Here is a 21,018-nt window from a genome sequence, read left to right as displayed (position 1 = left end):
CATGACAACGACCCGAAACACACAGCCAGGGCAACTAAGGAGTGACTCCGTAAGAAGCATCTCAAGGTCCTGGAGTGGCCTAGCCAGTCTCCAGACCTGAACCCAATAGAAACTCTCTGGAGAGAGCTGAAAGTCCGTATTGCCCAGCGACAGCCCCGAAACCTGAAAGATCTGGAGAAGGTCTGTATGGGGTGGGTTAGAATCCCTGCTGCAGTGTGTGCAAACCTGGTCAAGAACTGCAGGAAATGTATGATCTCTGTACCAAATATTAAGTTCTGCTTTTCTGATGTATCAAATACTTATGTCATGCAATAAAATGCAAATTAATTACTTAATCATACAATGTGATTTTCATTTTAGATTCCGTTTCTCACAGTTGAAGTGTACCTATGATAAAAATTACAGACGTCTACATGCTTTATAAGTAGGAAAACCTGCACAATCGACAGTGTATGAAATACTTTTTCTCCCCACTGTATGTTTGAGGAATTTTATTTATGAGATTTCTGTTTGAATTTGGCACCCTGCACTTTCACTGGCTGTTGTCATATCATCCCGTTAACGGGATTGCAGCCATAAGAAGTTACCCTCTCTGGTACAAGTGGGACGGTATCATCCCACCTCGACAACAGACAGTGAAATTGCAGGGAGCCAAAAAGAAATCCCATAATTAAAATTCCTCAAACATACAAGTATTATACAGCATTTTAAAGATAAACTTATTGTAAATCTAACCACAGTGTCCGATTTCAAAAAGGCTTTACTGCGAAAGCACACCATGCGATTATGTTAGGTCAGCGCCTAGTCACAGAAAACCATACAGCCATTTTCCAGCCAAGGAAAGGGCTCACAAGTCAGAAATAGCGATTAAATTAATCACTAACCTTTGATGATCTTCATCAGATGGCACTCCCAGGACTCCATGTTAGACAATAAATGTGTGTTTTGTTCGATTAAGTTCATCTTCATGTCCAAAAACGCGCCAATTTCAAATTAGGTTATGTTCAGAAATGCAGGAATGGTGGGTTAACTGCCCTGTTCAGGGGCAGAACGACAGATTTTTACCTTGTCAGCTCGGGGATTCAATCTTTGCAACCTGTCGGTTAACGATTCCAACGCTCTAACCACCTGCTTTACATTGCACTCCGAGGAGCCTGCCTGTTACGCGAATGCAGTAAGAAGCCAAGGTAAGTTGCTAGCTAGCATTAAACTTACCTTATAAAAAACAATCAATCATAATCACTAGTTAACTACACGTGGTTGATGAGATTACTAGTTTATCTAGCGTGTCCTGCGTTGCATATAATCGATGCGGTGCGCATTCGCGAAACAGGACTGTCGTTGCTCCAACGTGTACATAACCATAAACATCAATGCCTTTCTTAAAATATATATTTTTAGACCTGCATATTTAGTTAATATTGCCTGCTAACGTGAATTTCTTAACTAGGAAAATTATGTCACTTCTCTTGCAAAAGAGTCAGGGTATATGCAACAGTTTGGCCCGCCTGGCTCGTTGCGAACTGTGTGAAGACTATTTCTTCCTAACAAAGACAGCCAACCTCGCCAAACGGGATGATTTAACAAAAACGCATTTGCGAAAATTGCACAATCGTTGCACGACTGTACCTAACCATAAACATCAATGCCTTTCTTGTAGTCAGGTGTCCTCTGAATATTTCCTGCGCGCGAGAGAGGGGCACCCCATTTTCCTTTTGTCTCTTGATGAATAGGTTATGGTCAGGGTGAAATATTATTGATTATGTTTGTTAAAAACAACCTGAGGATTGATTATAAAAAACATTTGACATGTTTCTACGACCATTACAGATACTTTTTGGAATTTGTCGAACGGAACACGGCTTTGATTTTCATAACATAATGCGCAACCCAAATGGCGTTTTTTTGTGATAAAAGTAATATTTATCGAACAAAAATAACATTTGTTGTGTAACTGGGAGTCTCGTGAGTGGAAACATCAGAAGATTATCAAAGGTAAGCGATTAATTTCATTGCTTTTCTGACTTTCGTGACCAAGCTAACCAAGCTAATATAAGGCTAGCTGTTGTAGCATTGAAAGCTACACTCACAAAAAAAGCTTGGATTTCTTTCGCTGTAAAGTATATTTTCAAAATCTGACACGATAGGTGGATTAACAACAAGCTAAGCTGTGTTTTGGTATATTTCACTTGTGATTGCATGATTATAAATATTTTTAGTAATATTTTTTAATCTGATACGTTTGGAAATTTTCATCTTCCTTTCAGGACCGGAACGAGGCTGTAGTTCTCATCATAACGCGCAACCCAAATGGCGTTTTTTTGTTATAAAAGTAATATTTATCGAACAAAAATAACATTTATTGTATAACTGGGAGTCTCGCGAGTGCAAACATCCAAAGATTATCTAAGGTAAGCGATTCATTTTATTGCTTTTCTGACTTTCGTGACCATGCTACTAAATTGGGGCTAGCTGTTGTAGCATTGAAAGCTACACTCACAAAAGCTTGGATTTCTTTCGCTGTATTTTTTTTTCTTCAAAATCTGACACGATAGGTGGATTAACCTCTACAGAGTACCTAACCCGGATCCGGGAGCACCCCCCACACCCCCCACACTGATTAGCATCGCTAGCATAGCGTCACAATTAAATAGTAGCATCTAAATATCATTAAATCACAAGTCCAAGACACCCAATGAAAGACACAGATCTTGTGAATAAAACCACCATTTCAGATTTTTTAAATGTTTTACAGGGAAGACACAATATGTAAATCTATTAGCTAAACACGTTAGCAAAATGACACCATTTTCTTACTCCAACAGTTTCTTACTCCATCAGGTGCTATCACCAATTCGGCTAAACTAAGATATTGATAGCCACTGACCAACAAAAAAATTCTTAAGATGACAGTCTGATAACATATTTATGGTATAGCATAGTTTTTTTTTTTTAAATGTGCATTTTTCAGGTATAAATCACAGTTCTACATTGCAGCTGCAATCTGATATAGTGCTGATGCAGCTAGAACAATTACAGAGACCAACGTTATATAACTAATTACTTGTCTTAAAACATTTCAGAAAAAATACACAGCGTACAGACATTGAAAGCCCAACATCTGGTGAATCCAAACAATATTTCAGATTTTTTAAATGTTTTATAGCGAAATTAGCATAACTAGCTAATTAGCATAACCAGGCCAGCCAAAACCAGCTGGACGCGCGCGACCAGTTCACATGCACGACAGATATATGAAATAACATCGTAAATTGGGTCTTACTATTGCTGATCTTTCATCAGAATGTTGATCAAGGTGTCCTTAGTCCTGATGAGTCGTTCAATCCATTCACAATGGCAACTTTCCCTCTTCATTTAGCCTGGGTACTGGTCGACTAGCACGGCTCTGTCCAAAGTTAAAAAACTCACAGAACGGAACACGGCAAAACTCCCGAAAAAATTCTAATAATCTGATTAAACTATATTGAAAAAACATACATTACGGTGATATGGTCACATGTATCAAACAAACTTCGACACGGAGATAGTTTTCATCCGTAACGTCAGCATAACAAAAGTCAATGGCTTCTCTAAACGCGCATCTCAGGAAACCGGAAGTTGTCGGTCACGCTAAAGAAATAGGTCTTATTTCACGTCAGTACAAGATAAACAAAAAATTTCTCCTCTGACGTCTTCCAGACACCCAGAGGAAGAAGAAGGAAGTGTCATTCGGGTCATAGGTCGCGTGACCATATATAGGCAGAGCTTTGAAGCGAGCATACACATCTTGCAATCTTTTTCTGGCTCAGGGAAAGTGCTGTGAAATGACCTGTGTTTGACTCAGAGACTCAATTGGAACGGTTTTAGAAACCATAGCTTGTTTTCTATCCAATGCTATATGGTTATATGCATATAGTAACAGCAATAATTGAATAAGAGGCAGTTTAGTCTGTAGAGGCAATTATGCTAATGCGAAACAGCACCCCCTGTATTCTCAAGAAGTTAACAACAAGCTACGCTGTGTTTTGGTATACTTCACTTGTGATTGCATGATTATAAATATTTTTAGTAATATTTTTGCATTTGGCGCCCTGCAATTCTAGCGGTTGTTTAGGAAAGGGATCCCGTAAAAGGGATCCGTAGCGCAGAGAAGTTAAAGAGAAGTTTATTTAAAGTTTCATGTATAATACTTGTATCTTCATCAATGTGTATGAGTAAATTGATGTGGCTCTCTGCAAAATCACCGGATGTTTTGGAGGCAAAACATTACTGAACATAACGCGCCAATGTAAACTAAGATTTTTGGATATAAATATGAACTTTATCTAACAAAACATACATGTATTGTGTAACATGAAGTCCTATGCGTGTCATCTGATGAAGATCAAAGGAAAGTGATACATTTTCTCTATTTCTGCTTTTTGTGACTCCTCTCTTTGGCTGGAAAAATGGCTGTGTTTTTCTGTGACTAGGTGCTGACCTAACATAATCGCATGGTATGCTTCATCGTAAAGCCTTTTTGAAATCGGACACTGTGGTGGGATTAACCTGTTTGCGTTGCAAGGGGCAGTATTGAGTAGCCAGATAAAATGTGCCCATTTCAAACGGCCTCGTACTCAATTCTTGCTCGTACAATATACAATATTATGATTACTATTGGATAGAAAACACTCTCTAGTTTCTAAAACCGTTTGAATTATTTCTCTGAGTGAAACAGAACTCATTCTGCAGCACATTTCCTGACCCGGAAGTGGAAAATCTGAAATCGATGCTCTGTTCTTCTTCCTGCCTATAAATGGGCACAAGACTTATTAGTATACATGCATGTCATACACCTTCCTCTGGGTGTCAAGAGGCTGTGAGAGAAGAAATGAGTTGATTATCTTGGTCTGAGATGGAACACATCATCTTGGAATGACGTGTCCACCATTTTCGGTACTCTGAAGTGCGCGAGCTGGACAGTGGAATTGCCTTTTGTTTAGCTGTCGTTATAGGCGACTACAATCTCCGGCTTTGATTTTATTTGATACATGTCACCATATCATCGTAAAGTATGTTTTTTCAATACGCCATCCAAGATGGCGTAGCAGTCAGATGTCCATTGTCCTCGTCTTGTCCCGTGTATATATATTTTTCTTCGCATATCTTTTTTATATATATATTATTTTCTTCTTAAAAACTCAACTTCAAAACACTCTCCTGCAACCCACCTCACCAAATGTGGTGCGGATCTGTTTTTTTCTTCCTCAAAATTATTATTCACCTCGTATCCGAAATCTACAACAGAAGCTAACAAGCTAACCAGAAGTTAGCCAGCTCACAAGCTAACGTTAGTAGCTAACGTTAATAGTTCAGCTAACCACAGCTAGCGCTCATCAGCTATCCTTTAGCTCGGAAAACTATTGCCAGTTTTGTACAACGCGACTCAGACCAGAGCATACCAGACCTATTTTTCTCTCCATATCCCCGGATTTTTACCTCAAGCTCTGGACATTTACACCTGGATCTTGCAGCTAACTAGCTGCTATCCGAGTGACTATCGGCTAACATCAATTCCGGAGCAAACACCAATTATCCCGGAGCTAGCCAGCTGAAGAGTGCCATCAGCCACTCCTGGGCTACAATCACCTATCTGGACCCGTTTTACTGCCGATGCGGAGCCCCACCGGGCCTTCACGACTGGGATACCGACGTTATCTGCCCGAGGGAGTATTTCAACCGGCCCCTCCATCGCGACGTAACCTGAACGTCCATATACTAACTGCGGCCCGCTAATCGTTAGCTGTCTTGAGCATATCGGCTGCTATCTGAACAGGTCTATCGAACAATCTTCTTAGGCCACTATAACTATTTTGACAACTGGATTGGTCCCCTCTACCACACGGAACCCCACTAATCTACCGACGGAATTGCACGGCGTGGCTAAAAACAGACCTCCATCTTCTGCTAGCTTGCTACCCATGACTAGCTGTCTGAATCACGAAGCTAGCACCAGTTAGCAAACACAATTCTACAACTCACAACCTCTCTTTCGCCACCGCCATCCGGCTTGGATTCTCTGTCGACACGACCACGTCTGGTCTGCAGACAAATACCCCATCCGCTGTGCCCTCAACCGGCCTCCGTCTGAGCAGACCCCCTCCGTCTGAGCAGACCACCCCCCCGGGCTACTAACTTTAAACGCCGCGGGCTAGCTTAGTGGAGGCCTCACTACTTCATCTACGGCTGGCCCCTGGACACTATGATCACTTGGCTACATAGCTTATGCCTGCTTGACTGTCCATTAATTCACGGTACTCCATTCTGTTTATTTGTGTTTTATCTGTCGGCTCTGTGCCTTAACTCAGGATCTGTGTGTAGTTAATCCGACCCTCTCTGCCCAGTCGTCGCCATTTTTTACCTTCTGTTGCTGTGTTAGCCGACTAGCTGCTGTTATCTCATCTGTTGTTTTAGCTAGCTCTCCCAATCATGACCTGCAATCACTTTATGCCTTATTGTATGTCTCTCTCAAATATCAATATGCCTTGATACTGTTGTTCAGGCTAGTTATCATTGTTTTGGTTTGCAATGGACCCCGTAGTTCCACTCTCCGTACCTCTGATACCTCCTTTGTCCCACCCCCCACACATGCGGTGACCTCACCCATTGAGACCAGCATGTCCAGAGATACAACCTCTCTTATCATCACCCAGTGCCTGGGCTTGCCTCCGCTGTACCCGTGCCCCACCATACCCTGGTCTGCACATTATGCCCAGAATCTATTCTACCACGCCCATAAATCTGCTCCTTTTATTCCTTGTCCCCAACGCTCTAGGCGACCAGTTTTGATAGCCTTTAGCCGCACCCTCATCCTACTGCTCCTCTGTTCCTCGGGTGATGTGGAGGTAAACCCAGGCCCTGCATGTCCCCAGTCACCCTCATTTGTTGACTTCTGTGATCGAAAAAGCCTTGGCCTCATGCATGTCAACATCAGAAGCCTCCTGCCTAAGTTTGCCTTACTCACCGCTTTAGCACACTCTGCCAACCCTGATGTCCTTGCCGTGTCTGAATCCTGGCTTAGGAAGGCCACCAAAAACTCTGAGATTTCCATACCCAACTATAACACTTTCCGTCAAGATAGAACTGCCAAAGGGGGAGGAGTTGCAATCTACTGCAGAGATAGCCTGCAAAGTTCTGTCATACTTTCCAAGTCTATGCCCAAACAGTTCGAACTTCTAATTTTAAAAATTAATCTCTCCAGAAATAAGTCTCTCACTGTTGCCGCCTGCTACCGACCCCCCTCAGCTCCCAGCTGTGCCCTGGACACCATCTGTGAATTGATCGCTCCCCATCTAGCTTCAGAGTTTGTTCTGTTAGGTGACCTAAACTGGGATATGCTTAACACCCCGGCAGTCCTACAATCTAAGCTTGATGCCCTCAATCTCACACAAATCATCAAGGAACCCACCAGGTACAACCCCAAATCCGTAAACATGGGCACCCTAATAGACATTATCCTGACCAACTGGCCCTCCAAATACACCTCTGCTGTCTTCAATCAAGATCTCAGCGATCACTGCCTCATTGCCTGTATCCGCCACGGGTCCACGGTCAAACGACCACCCCTCATCACTGTCAAACGCTCCCTGAAACACTTCTGCGAGCAGGCCTTTCTAATCGACCTGGCCCGGGTACCCTGGAAGGATATTGACCTCATCCCGTCAGCTGAGGATGCCTGGTCATTCTTTAAAAGTTACTTCCTCACCATATTAGACAAGCATGCTCCGTTCAAAAAATGCAGAACCAAGAACAGATATAGCCCTTGGTTCACTCCAGACCTGACTGCCCTCGACCAGCACAAAAACATCCTGTGGCGAACTGCGATAGCATCGAAGAGCCCCCGTGATATGCAACTGTTCAGGGAAGTCAGGAACCAATACACGCAGTCAGTCAGGAAAGCAAAGGCCAGCTTTTTCAAGCAGAAATTTGCATCCTGTAGCTCTAACTCCAAAAAGTTCTGGGATACTGTAAAGTCCATGGAAAACAAGAGCACCTCCTCCCAGCTGCCCACTGCACTGAGGCTAGATAACACGGTCACCACTGATAAGTCCGTGATAATCGAAAACTTCAACAAACATTTCTCAATGGCTGGCCATGCCTTCCACCTGGCGACTCCAACCTTGGCCAGCAGCCCCGCCCGGCCCGCTGCTACTCGTCCAAGCGTCCCCAGCTTCTCCTTTACCCATATCCAGATAGCAGATGTTCTGAAAGAGCTGGAAAACCTGGACCCATACAAATCAGCTGGGCTTGACAATCTGGACCCCCTATTTCTGAAACTGTCCGCCGCCATTGTCGCACCCCCTATTACCAGCCTGTTCAACCTCTCCTTCGTATCATCTGAGATCCCCAAGGATTGGAAAGCTGCCGCTGTCATTCCCCTCTTCAAAGGGGGAGACACCCTGGACCCAAACTGTTACAGACCTATATCCATCCTGCCCTGCCTAGCTAAGGTCTTCGAAAGCCAAGTCAACAAACAGATCACTGACCGTCTCGAATCCCACCGTACCTTCTCCGCTGTGCAATCCGGTTTCCGAGCCGGTCACGGGTGCACCTCAGCCACGCTCAAGGTACTAAACGATATCATAACCGCCATCGATAAAAGACATTACTGTGCAGCCGTCTTCATCGACCTGGCCAAGGCTTTCGACTCTGTCAATCACCATATTCTTATCGGCAGACTCAATAGCCTCGGTTTTTCTAATGACTGCCTTGCCTGGTTCACCAACTACTTTGCAGACAGAGTTCAGTGTGTCAAATCGGAGGGCATGTTGTCCGGTCCTCTGGCAGTCTCTATGGGGGTACCACAGGGTTCAATTCTCGGGCCGACTCTTTTCTCTGTATACATCAATGATGTTGCTCTTGCTGCGGGCGATTCCCTGATCCACCTCTACGCAGACGACACCATTCTGTATACTTCCGGCCCTTCCCTGGACACTGTGCTATCTAACCTCCAAATGAGCTTCAATGCCATACAACACTCCTTCCGTGGCCTCCAACTGCTCTTAAATGCTAGTAAAACCAAATGCATGCTTTTCAACCGTTCGCTGCCTGCACCCGCACGCCCGACTAGCATCACCACCCTGGACGGTTCCGACCTAGAATATGTGGACATCTATAAGTACCTAGGTGTCTGGCTAGACTGCAAACTCTCCTTCCAGACTCATATCAAACATCTCCAATCCAAAATCAAATCTAGAGTCGGCTTTCTATTCCGCAACAAAGCCTCCTTCACTCACGCCGCCAAACTTACCCTAGTAAAACTGACTATCCTACCGATCCTCGACTTCGGCGATGTCATCTACAAAATAGCTTCCAATACTCTACTTAGCAAACTGGATGCAGTTTATCACAGTGCCATCCGTTTTGTTACTAAAGCACCTTATACGACCCACCACTGCGACCTGTATGCCCTAGTCGGCTGGCCCTCGCTACATGTTCGTCGTCAGACCCACTGGCTCCAGGTCATCTACAAGGCTATGCTAGGTAAAGTGCCGCCTTATCTCAGTTCACTGGTCACGATGGCTACACCCACCCGTAGCACGCGCTCCAGCAGGTGCATCTCACTGATCATCCCTAAAGCCAAAACCTCATTTGGACGCCTTTCCTTCCAGTTCTCTGCTGCCTGCGACTGGAACGAATTGCAAAAATCTCTGAAGTTGGAGACTTTTATCTCACTCAACAACTTCAAAAATCTGCTATCCGAGCAGCTAACCGATCGCTACAGCTGTACATAGTCCATCTGTAAACTACCCACCCAATTTACCTACCTCACCCCATACTGCTTTTATTTATTTACTTTTCTGCTCTTTTGCACACCAGTATCTCTTCTTGCACATGATCATCTGATGATTTATCACTCCAGTGTTAATCTGCTAAAATTGTAATTATTCGATTTATTGCCTACCTCATGCCTTTTGCACACATTGTATATAGATTCTCTTTTTCCTACCATGTTATTGACTTGTTTATTGTTTACTCCATGTGTAACTTTGTGTTGTTGTCTGTTCACACTGCTATGCTTTATCTTGGCCAGGTCGCAGTTGCAAATGAGAACTTGTTCTCAACTAGCCTACCTGGTTAAATAAAGGTGAAATAAAAATAAAAAAAATAAAAAAATATGGTTTCATCAGATTATTGATTTTTTTCGGGAGTTTTGCCGTGTTCCGTTCTCTTCCGTTTGTTGACATGGAGTGTCGTGCCACCCGGCTAGCGCGCTTGCTAAATGAAGAGGGAAAGTGTCCGTTCTGAATCCAAACAACGACTGTTCTGGACAAAGGACACCGTGTCCAACATTCTGATGAAAGATCAGCAAAAGTAAGACCCAATTTATGATGTTATTTCATATATCTGTCGTAGTCGCCGGCGCCCAAGTGTTTCTGGCTATTGTGCTAAGCTAATATAAAACGCCAAATTTTTTTCCCGCTGTAAAACAACTTCTTGAGAATACAGGGGGTGCTGTTTTCGCATTAGCATAATTGCCTCTACAGATTAAACTGCCTCTTATTCAATTATTGCTGTTACTATATGCATATAACCATATACCATTGGATAGAAAACAAGCTATGGTTTCTAAAACCGTTTCAATTTTGTCTCTGAGTGAAACACAAGTCATTTGACAGCACTTTCCCTGAGCAAGAAGAAGATTGCAAGATGTGTACGCTCGCTTCAACGCTCTGCCTATATATGGTCACGCCACCTATGACCCGAAACACACTTCATTCGTCTTCCTCTGGGTGTCAGGAAGACGTCAGAGGAGAATTTTTTTGTTTATCTTGTACTGACGTGAAATAAGACCTATTTCTTTAGCGTGACCGACAACTTCCGGTTTTCTGAAACGCGCGTTTTAGAGGTGCAATCGTCTTTTGTTATGCTGCCGTTACGGATGAAAACTATCTCCGTCTCGAAGTTTGTTTGATACATGTGACCATATCATCTTAATGTATGTTTTTTCAATATAGTTTAATCAGATTATTTGAATTCTTTCGGGAGTTTTGCCGTGTTCCGTTCTGTGAGTTTTTTAACTTTGGACAGAACCGTGCTAGTCGACCAGTACCTATGCCAAATGAAGAGGGAAAGTTGCCATTGTGAATGGATTGAACGACTCATCAGGACTAAGGACACCTTGATCAACATTCTGATGAAAGATCAGCAATAGTAAGACCCAATTTACGATGTTATTTCATATATCTGTCGTGCATGTGAACTGGTCGGGCGCGCCCAGCTGGTTCTGGCTGGCGTGGCTATGCTAATTTAGCGCTACATTTTGTTTTCGCTATAAAACATTTAATAAATCTGAAATATTGTTTGGATTCACCAGATGTTGGGCTTTCAATATCTGTACGCTGTGTATTTTTTCTGAAATGTTTTAAGACAAGTAATTAGTTATATGAAGTTGGTCTCTGTAATTGTTCTGGCTGCATCAGCACTATATCAGATTGCAGCTGCAATGTAGAACTGTGATTTATACCTGAAAAATGCACATTTAAAAAAAAAAAAACTATGCTATACCATAAATATGTTATCAGACTGTCGTCTTATGAATTTGTTTGTTGGTTAGTGGCTATATATATTTTCATTTAGTCGAATTAGTGATAGCTACTGACGCAGGAAAAAACTGTTGGAGTAAAAAAATGGTGTCTTTTGCTAACGTGTTTAGCTAATAGATTTACATATTGTGTCTTCCCTGTAAAACATTTAAAAAATCTGAAATGGTGGCTTTATTCACAAGATCTGTGTCTTTCATTGGGTGTCTTGGACTTGTGATTTAATGATATTTAGATGCTACTATTTAATTGTGACGCTATGCTAGCGGTGCTAATCAGTGTGGGGGGGGTGGGGGGTGCTCCCGAATCCGGGTTAGGTACTCGGTAGAGGTTAATAAATCGGAAATATTGTCTGGAATCACAAGATGCCTGTCTTTCATTTGCTGTACACTATGTATTTTTCAGAAATGTTTTATGATGAGTAATTAGGTATTTGACGTTGGTGTCTGTAAGTTTTATGGCTGCTTTTGGTGCAATTTCTGACTGTAGCTGCAATGTAAACTATGATTTATACCTGAAATATGCACATTTTTCTAACAAAACATATGCTATACAATAAATATGATATCAGACTGTCATCTGATGAAGTTTTTTCTTGGTTAGTGGCTATTTAAATCTTTATTTGGTCGAATTTGTGATAGCTACTGATGGAGTAAAAAACTGTTGGAGTAAAAAAAGTGGTGTCTTTTGCTAATGTGGTTAGCTAATAGATTTACATAGTGTCTTCCCTGTAAAACATTTTAAAAATCGGACATGTTGGATGGATTCACAAGATGTGTACCTTTCATATGCTGTATTGGACTTGTTAATGTGTGAAAGTTAAATATAAAAAAAAAATATATATTTTGAATTTCGCGCCCTCCACTTGAGCTGGCTGTTGTCATAAGTGTACCGGCGTCGGGCTGCAGCCATAAGAAGTTAACAACAAGTTTCTCTTTAAAATGGTGTATAACACTTGTATGTTTGAGGAATTTAAATTATGAGATTTGTGTTTGAATTTGGCGCCCTGCACTTTCACTGGCTGTTGTCATACCAATCCCGTTGACGGGATTTCAGCCGTAATGTGTATAGAATCAATCTTGAGGATGTTTTTAACATAAATCTTCAATAATGTTTCAACCGGACAATTCCTTTGTCTTTAGAAATGAAAAGGAACGCAGCTCACTCTCACGGGTGCGTGCCTGACTTAGGGGTCTGGCAGAATGCCATGAGCTGACTCAAACAGCTCTTATTCGCGCCCCCTTCACAGTAGAAGCCTGAAACAAGGTTCTAAAGACTGTTGACGTCTAGTGGAAGCCTTAGGAAGTGATAACCAATATCCCACTGTATATTGGATAAGCAAACCTACAAACCTTAGATTTCCCACTTCCTGGGTGGATTCTTTCTCAGGTTTTTGCCTGCCATATGAGTTCTGTTATACTCACAGACATCATTCAAACTGTTTTAGAAACTTCAGAGTGTTTTCTATCCAAATCTACTAATAATATGCATATATTCGTTTCTGGGCCTGAGTAGCAGGCAGTTTACTCTGGGCACCTTATTCATCCAAGCTACTCAATACTTCCCCCCAGCCATAAGAAGTTAAAACCTTTTCTCAATAGGGGGTGCTGTTTTCACTTTGTAAAAATTTAGTTCCCAAATTAAACTGCCTCGTACTCAATTCTTGCTCGTACAATATGCATATTATTATTACTATTGGATAGAAAACACTCTAGTTTCTAAAACCGTTTGAATTATATCTGTGAGTAAAACAGAACTCAAGTTGGAGCAAACTTCCTGTCAGGAAGTGAGAAATCTGAAATCAGGCAGTCTGTTCTAGGGTCAGTTTATTAATTTGCATGTATTCTATTGGTCGACATGCACTGCATACGCCTTCCCCTAGATGTCAGCAAGTAGTGAGAATTGGAATGGTGTTGCTAGGCAGATCTGAGGCCATATAATGGGTTTTGGAACGTGGGGTACACTCTTTTCAACATTCGCCATGACGCAAGACAGACCTCAGGATGGCGTTCTGGAAAGCTCTCGTTATAGGCCTTAGATATATCCGGCTCTGATTTTATTCGCTATAGGTGTTAAAAACGTCATAATGTAGTTATTTTAAACCGAGTTATATCATTTATATCAGTATATTGCGATTTTCTGAATTTTCTTAGTGCTGCGTTATAGTGAGTTGGGCACGTCTTCGCCACATGGCTAATGTTTACTGCTAATTCCAAAGTTGAAGGCGACAATCTACAGCCGAGCAACGATTCTTCTGGACAAAGGACAACTTTCCCAAGATTCTGATGGAAGCTCATCATAAAGTAAGAACTATTTATGATGTTAATTCGTTGTTCTGTTGAAAAATATCAAACTACTATTCCGCCATTAATTTTGGTGCGGTCTCGCTTTAACGCACGCTGTATGTCGTAGTAGCGTTAATTTTAAAAATCTAACACAGCGGTTGCATTAAGAACTAATGTATCTTTCATTTGCTGTCCAACCTGTATTTTTTAGTCAAGTTTATGATTAGTTAATGATTAGATTAAGTGCCTCTCCCAAGATTTCTCCCGACATTGTTGGCAGCTAGCCTACTATTCTCATTGTATAACCACGGTTTGTGCTGCTAAATATGCACATTTTCGAAACAAACTATGTGTATTGTGTAATATGATGTTATAGGACTGTCATCTGAAGAAGTTTGAGAAGGTTAGGGAAAAAATTAATATCTTTTGCTGGTTTATTCGTTATCGCTATTGTTGGCTTGAATCAATGCTGTTGTGTGGTTGGCTATTGTAGTAAGCTAATATAATGCTATATTGTGTTTTCGCTGTAAAACACTTAAAAAATCTGAAATATTGGCTGGATTCACAAGATCTTTGTCGTTCATTTGCTGTTCGCTGTGTATTTTTCATAAATGTTTTATGATGAGTATTTAGGTAATTCACATTGGTCTCTGTAGCTATTCTAGTTGCTTTGGTGAGAGTTGTGATGGTGGCTGCAATGTAAAACTATGATTTATACCTGAAATATGCACATTTTTCTAACAAAACATATGCTATACAATAAATATGTTATCAGACTGTCATCTGATGAAGTTGTTTCTTGGTTAGTGACTATTTATCTTTATTTGGTCGAATTTGTGATAGCTACCTATGCAGGGAAAAAATGGTGGGGAAAAAAAAGTTGTCTTTTGCTATCGTGGTTAGCTAATAGAAATACATAGTGTCTTCCCTGTAAAACATTTGAAAAATCAGAAATGATGGCTGGATTCACAAGATGTGTATCTTTCATCTGGTGTCTTGGACTTGTGATTTCATGATATTTAGATTCTAGTATTTACTTGTGGCGCTATGCTAGGCTATGCTAGTCAGCTTTTTTACTGATGAGGGTGCTCCCGGATCCGGGATTGTGTGCAAGTAGAAGTTAATAAAGAGTTGTAGTCTGTTTTGAAATGGGTGGCTGATGGTTGGTCCTGAACATCTCTAAAACTAAGAGCATTGTATTTGGTACAAATCATTCCTTAAGTGCTAGACCTCAGCTGAATCTGGTAATGTGTGTGGCTGTTAAGCAAGTTGAGGAGACTAAATGACTTGGCGTTACCTTATGTTGTAAACTGTCATGGTCAAAACATAGATTCAATGGCTGCAAAGATTGGGAGAGGTCTAGCCATAATAAAAGAGACGCTCTGCTTTTGACACCACTCAAAAAAGTAAGTTCTGCAGGCACTAGTTTTGTCTAATCTTGATTATTGTCCAGTCGTGTGATCCAGTGCTGCAAGGAAAGCCCTAGTTAAGCTGCAGCTGGCCCAGAACAGAGCGGCACGTTTTGCTCTTAATTGTAATCAAAGGGCTAATACTAATACTATGCATGCCAGTCTCTCTTGGCTAAGAGTTGAGGAGAGACTTACTGCATCACTTCTTTTTATAAGAAACATTGTGTTGAAAATCCCAAATTGTTTGCGTAGTCAACTAACACAGCTCTGACACACACACTTATCCCACCAGACATGCCACAAGGGGTCTTTTCATTGTCCCCAAATCCAGAACAAATTCAAGAAAACGTACAGTATTATATAGAGCCCTTATTGCATGGAACTTTATTTCATATTGCTCAAATAAACAGCAAACCTGGTTTCAAAAAACAGATAAAGCAACACCTCACGGCACAAAGCCTCTCCCTTATTTGATCTATATAGTTTGTGTGTATACATTGATATGTAGGCTACGTGTGCCTTTTTAAAAATGTATGTAGTTCTGTCCTTAAGCTGTTCTTGTCTAATGATGTTCTGTATTATGTTTCGTGTGGACCCCAGGAAGAGTAGCTGCTGCTTTTGCAACAGCTAATGGGGATCCTAATAAAATACCAAACAAATCAAAATACATTTTATATTTGAGATTCTTCAAAGTAGCCACCCTTCGCCTTGATGACATCTTTGCACATTCTTGGCATTCTCTAACCAGCTTCATGAGGTAGTCACCTAGAATACATATCAATTAACAGGTGTGCATTCTTAAAAAGGTAATTTGTGGAATTTAATGCATTTGAGCCAATCAGTTGTGTTGTGACAAGGGTGGTATACAGAATAGCCCTATTTGGTAAAAGTCCATATTATGGCAAGAACAGCTAAAACAAGCAATGATAAACGACAGTCCATTACTTTAAGACATGAAGGTCAGTCAACGTGGAAATTTCAAGAACTTTTCAAGGGCAGTCACAAAAACAAACAAGCGCTATGATGAAACTAGCTCTCACGAAGACCGCCACACGAATGGAAGACCGATTTACCGTTGCTGCAGAGGCCAAGTTCAATAGAGAGTTACCAGCCTCAGAAATTGCAGCTCAAATAAATGCTTTACAGTTCAAGTAAGACACATCAACTGTTCAGAGGAGATTGCGTGTATCAGGCCTTCATGGTTGAATGGCAGCAAAGAAACCACTACTAAAGGAAACCAATAAGAAGAAAATACTTACTTGGGTCAAGAAACACGAGCAATGGACATTAGACCGGTGTAAATCTGTCCTTTGGTCTGATGAGTCCAAATCTGAGATTTTTGATTCCAACCGCCGTGTCTTTGTGAGACGCAGAGTAGGTGAATGGATGATCTCCGCATGTGTGATTTCCATCGTGAAGCATGGAGGTGGTGTGATGATGTGCTTTGCTGGTGACACACTGATTCAAAAAGGGACACTTAACCAGCATGGCTAGCACAGCATTCTGCAGCGATACGCCATCCCATACGGGTGGCGCTTACAGTGGCTTGTGAAAGTATTCACCCCCTCGCCGTTTTTCCTATTTTGCTGCCTTACAACCTGGAATTAAAATTGATTTTTTGTGTGTTTGTATCATTTGATTACCCCAACATGCCTACCACTTTGATATAAAATACAATAAAAATTGTGAAACAAACAAGAAATAAGGAAAAAAACTGTTTGTTTTTTTGCGTACATAACAATTCACCCCCCCAAAGTCAATACTTTGTAGAGCCACCTTTTGCAGCAATTACAGTTGCAAGTCTCTTGGGGCATGTCTCAATAAGCTTAGCGCATTCTAGCCACTGGGATTTTTCCAATTCTTCAAGGCAAAGCTGCTCCAGCTCCTTCAAGTTGGATGGGTTCTGCTGGTGTACAGCAATCTTTAAGTCATACCACAGATTCTCAATTGGATTGAGGTCTGGGCTTTGACTAGGCCATTTCAAGACATTTAAATGTTCCCCTTAAACCACTCGAGTGTTGCTTTAGCAGTATGCTTAGGGTCATTGTCCTGCTGGAAGATAAACCTCCATCCCAGTCTTAAATCTCTGGAAGACAAACAGGTTTTTCTCAAGAATTTCCCTGTATTTAGCGCCATCCATCATTCCTTCAATTCGCACCAGTTTCCCAGTCCCTGCCGATGAAAAACATACCCACAGCATGGTGCTGCCACCACCATGCTTCACTGTGGGGATGGTGTTCTCGGGGTGATTGTCTGGCGTAAACTAAGTGTTTTTCTTGATGGCCAAATAGCTAAATTTTAGTCTCATCTGACCAGAGTACCTTCTTGCATATGTTTGGGGAGTATCCCACATGCCTTTTGGCGAAAACCAAACATGTTTGCTTATTTCTTTCTGGACACTCTTCCGTAAAGCCCAGCTCTGTTGGGTGTACGGCTTAAAGTAGTCCTATGGACAGATAATCCAATCTCCGCTGTGGAGCTTTGCAGGTCCTTCAGGGTTATCTTTGGTCTCTTTGTTGCCCATCTGATTAATGCCTTCCTTGCCTGGTCCGTGAGTTTTGGTGGGCGGCCCTCTCTTGGCAGGTTTGTTGTTGTGCCATATTCTTTCAATTTTTTAATAATGGATTTAAATGGTGCTCCATGGGATGTTCAAAGTTTGATATTTCTTTAGAACCAAACCCTGATCTGTACTTCTCCACAACTTTGTCACTGACCTGTTTGGAGAGCTCCTTGGTCTTCATAGCGCCACTTGCTTGGTGGTGCCCCTTGCTTAGTGGTGTTGCAGACTCCGGGGCCTTTCAGGACAGGTGTATATATACTGAGATCATGTGACAGATCATGTGACCCTTAGTTAAAGTCCACCTGTGTGCAATCTAATTGTGACTTCTGAAGTTAAGTGGTTGCACCAGATCTTATTTAGGGGCGTCAGCAAAGGGGGTGAATACATATACATGCACCACTAACTTTAATTATTTTGGGGGATTTTTTTTTAAACATTTTTTTTTTTTTCATTTCACTTCCCCAATTTGGACTATTTTGTTTATGTCTATTACATGAAATCCAAATAAAAATCTATTTAAATACAGGTTGTAATGCAACAAAATATGAAAAACGCCAAGGGGGTGAATACCTTTCCAAGGCACTGTAGTGGGACTATGATTTATTTTTCAACAGGACAATGACCCAACACACACCTCCAAGCTGTGTAAGGGCTATTTGACCAAGGAGAGTGATGGAGTGCTGCATCAGATGACCTGGCTTCCACAATCACCCGACCTCAACCCAATAGAGATGGTTTGGGATGAGTTGAACTGCAGAGTGAAGAAAAGCAGCCAACAAGTGCTCAGCATATGAGGGAACTCCTTCAAGACTGTTGGAAAAACTATTCATAGTTTTGATTCCTCATGAAGCTGGTTGAGAGAATGCCTAATGTTCAAAGCTGTCATCAAGGCAAAGGGTGGCTATTTGAATAAACTCAAATAAACATTTATTTTGATTTGTTTAACACTTTTTTGGTTACCACATGTTATTTCATAGTTTTGATGTCTTCACTATTATTCTACAATGTAGAAAATAGAAAACTAAAGAAAAACACTTGAATGAGTAGGTGTGTCCAAACCTTTGACTGATACTGTACATTTCACACCCTCGAAGGTTCTAGCGTCAGGCAGGGCCATGAATACACCTGTGAGAGGAACCAATTAAGTTCCTGACTAGCTACAGAGATGTATTATTGGCTGTCTAGATGTGTAAGGATTGACCCCACCTAGGACATGGTTTGTCTTTGCAGCTGTATGACCCAGTAGGTGAATAAACTTGGTTTGAGCTTTTTCTAGTCGTCCGTTTGAGTTTTTACTCTGTTTGTTCAGAACCTAACACGATCAGAGTTCATTTTTGCCATTGAAAAAATATTGTAATAATGGCATCATCACAGCCCTACTAAAGACATTAAGCTGGATACAAATACCTATATTCAATGTCATGGGAGAAGCCAGTGTGCAATATTCCTTGGTTGTGGCCCTACTTGTGGAGCATTCAATGGATGGGGATTGTGAAATTTCTCTGGAGTTCTCTGCTACCATGGCAAGTCAAAAACAATCAAAGTGAACTACACTAATGAGTCCAAAATCACAACTATTGGGCCGTCTTTTAAGAAGTGTTTGCACTAGTGCAAAACTCAAACAAGGGAAGGTTTTATAACCTAAAAGGTATGTCCTGGTTTGAGCTGTACTTAAGGTATTTTGTTGCATCCTGAAGATAATGCTTCCAAACTGTACTGGCGAAAACCCTTTCTAAATCTAGCCCTGGGTGTATGTGCTACTTTCCGGCAGCAGTTTGACAATGGCCTTTAAGTTTCTCTTTTATGGGAATATCTGTAAAATGAGTGTGTGACCTGTTGGGAATTTACTGCTGTGTACGGTCATCTCACCTGACTCCGATCAGAATGGAGATGCACATGGAGCAGATGGGGTCAGCGATCATCAGGTCATACTTCTGCATCAGGATGGCTGAGATGATCACTCCAACGCTGCCCAGGGTGTCTGCTACGATATGTAAAAACACCCCTGCAAAACAACATTGGTCGTCATAAGTATTTCATATCATCCTTATCTACAAATAAGTCCCGCAACCAATACTGGGCAGAAGTTTTTTTGTTGTTTTTGTTTTAACATTCATGCTTAACACATAAATCAAATCAAATTGTATTTGTCACATACACATGGTTAGCAGATGTTAATGCGAGTGTAGCGAAATACTTGTGCTTCTAGTTCCGACAATGCAGTAATAACCAACGAGTAATCTAACCTAACAATTCCACAACTACTACCTTATACACACAGTTGTAAAGGGATAAAGAATATGTACATAAAGATATGAATGAGTGATGGTACAGAACGGCATAGGCAAGATGCAGTAGATGGTATCGAGTATAGTATATACATATGAGATGAGTAATGTAGGGTATGTAAACATAAAAGTGCATAGTTTAAAGTGGCTAGTGATACATGTATTACATAAAGATGGCAAGATGCAGTAGATGATAGAGTACAGTATATACATATACATTATATTAAGTGGCATTGTTTACAGTGGCTAGTGATACATTTTTGATTAATTTAAGTATTCTGACTTCAGAAATCAAGCAACTGTATCAGTTACAACTGAAGTGTTTTTAACCCAGTTGAGCAGGAGGTTGATTTGGACTGTATGTAAGGCGCGGCTCTGACACTGGACTCACTTCCACTGACTCTGGGCTGACATCATCATGTGTGTCACGGTGTTCCCATGGGCTTATGCATTGCTCCGCTCTCCTTGAGAGCAAGCTACAACTTCCCCCCCACAGTCCCAAGGTCAACAGGTTATACAACTCTAATTTCCCCACAACACAGACTTCTGTTTAGTCCTTTCATATTCACGTAGAATGAAACATTACATGAATGGCATTACTGTTGGAGTTTGGCTGGGGTTAGCCTTCAGATGTTGAGATAGGCAGCAGGTAGCCTAGCGGTTAGAGCATTGGGCCAGGAACCGAAAGGTTGCTGGTTCGAATACCTGTGCCGACAAGGTAACGAAATATGTCGATGTGCCCTTGAGCAAGGCCCTAACCCTAATTTGCTCCAGCGCCGCTGTACTATCATTTCTACACATTTCACTGCACCTAGTCGGTGTGGAGAATAAAAAAAATGTTTACAGGCTAAGACAGTGAAATTATATTAATTAATGCACAAAAAAAGTTTTAGC

At 41.4% G+C, this 21,018-nt stretch overlaps 1 protein-coding gene across 1 annotated transcript in view; it reads right to left on the bottom strand.

Annotated features, from left to right (window-relative positions):
• slc30a7 (solute carrier family 30 member 7) overlaps nt 1-21,018 on the bottom strand; it is a 54,238-nt gene that overhangs the window by 17,822 nt on the left and 15,398 nt on the right. The window contains exon 8 of the mRNA XM_055941034.1: nt 19,706-19,841. Coding sequence (XP_055797009.1) covers nt 19,706-19,841 — 136 coding nt within the window. The remainder of the gene's footprint in view (nt 1-19,705; nt 19,842-21,018) is intronic.

Source organism: Salvelinus fontinalis, chromosome 12 (genome assembly GCF_029448725.1).
Source record: "Salvelinus fontinalis isolate EN_2023a chromosome 12, ASM2944872v1, whole genome shotgun sequence".
Lineage (NCBI taxonomy): Eukaryota > Metazoa > Chordata > Actinopteri > Salmoniformes > Salmonidae > Salvelinus > Salvelinus fontinalis.
Note: the sequence above shows the minus strand (reverse complement) of the source record. Positions and strands in the feature narration are given on the sequence as shown.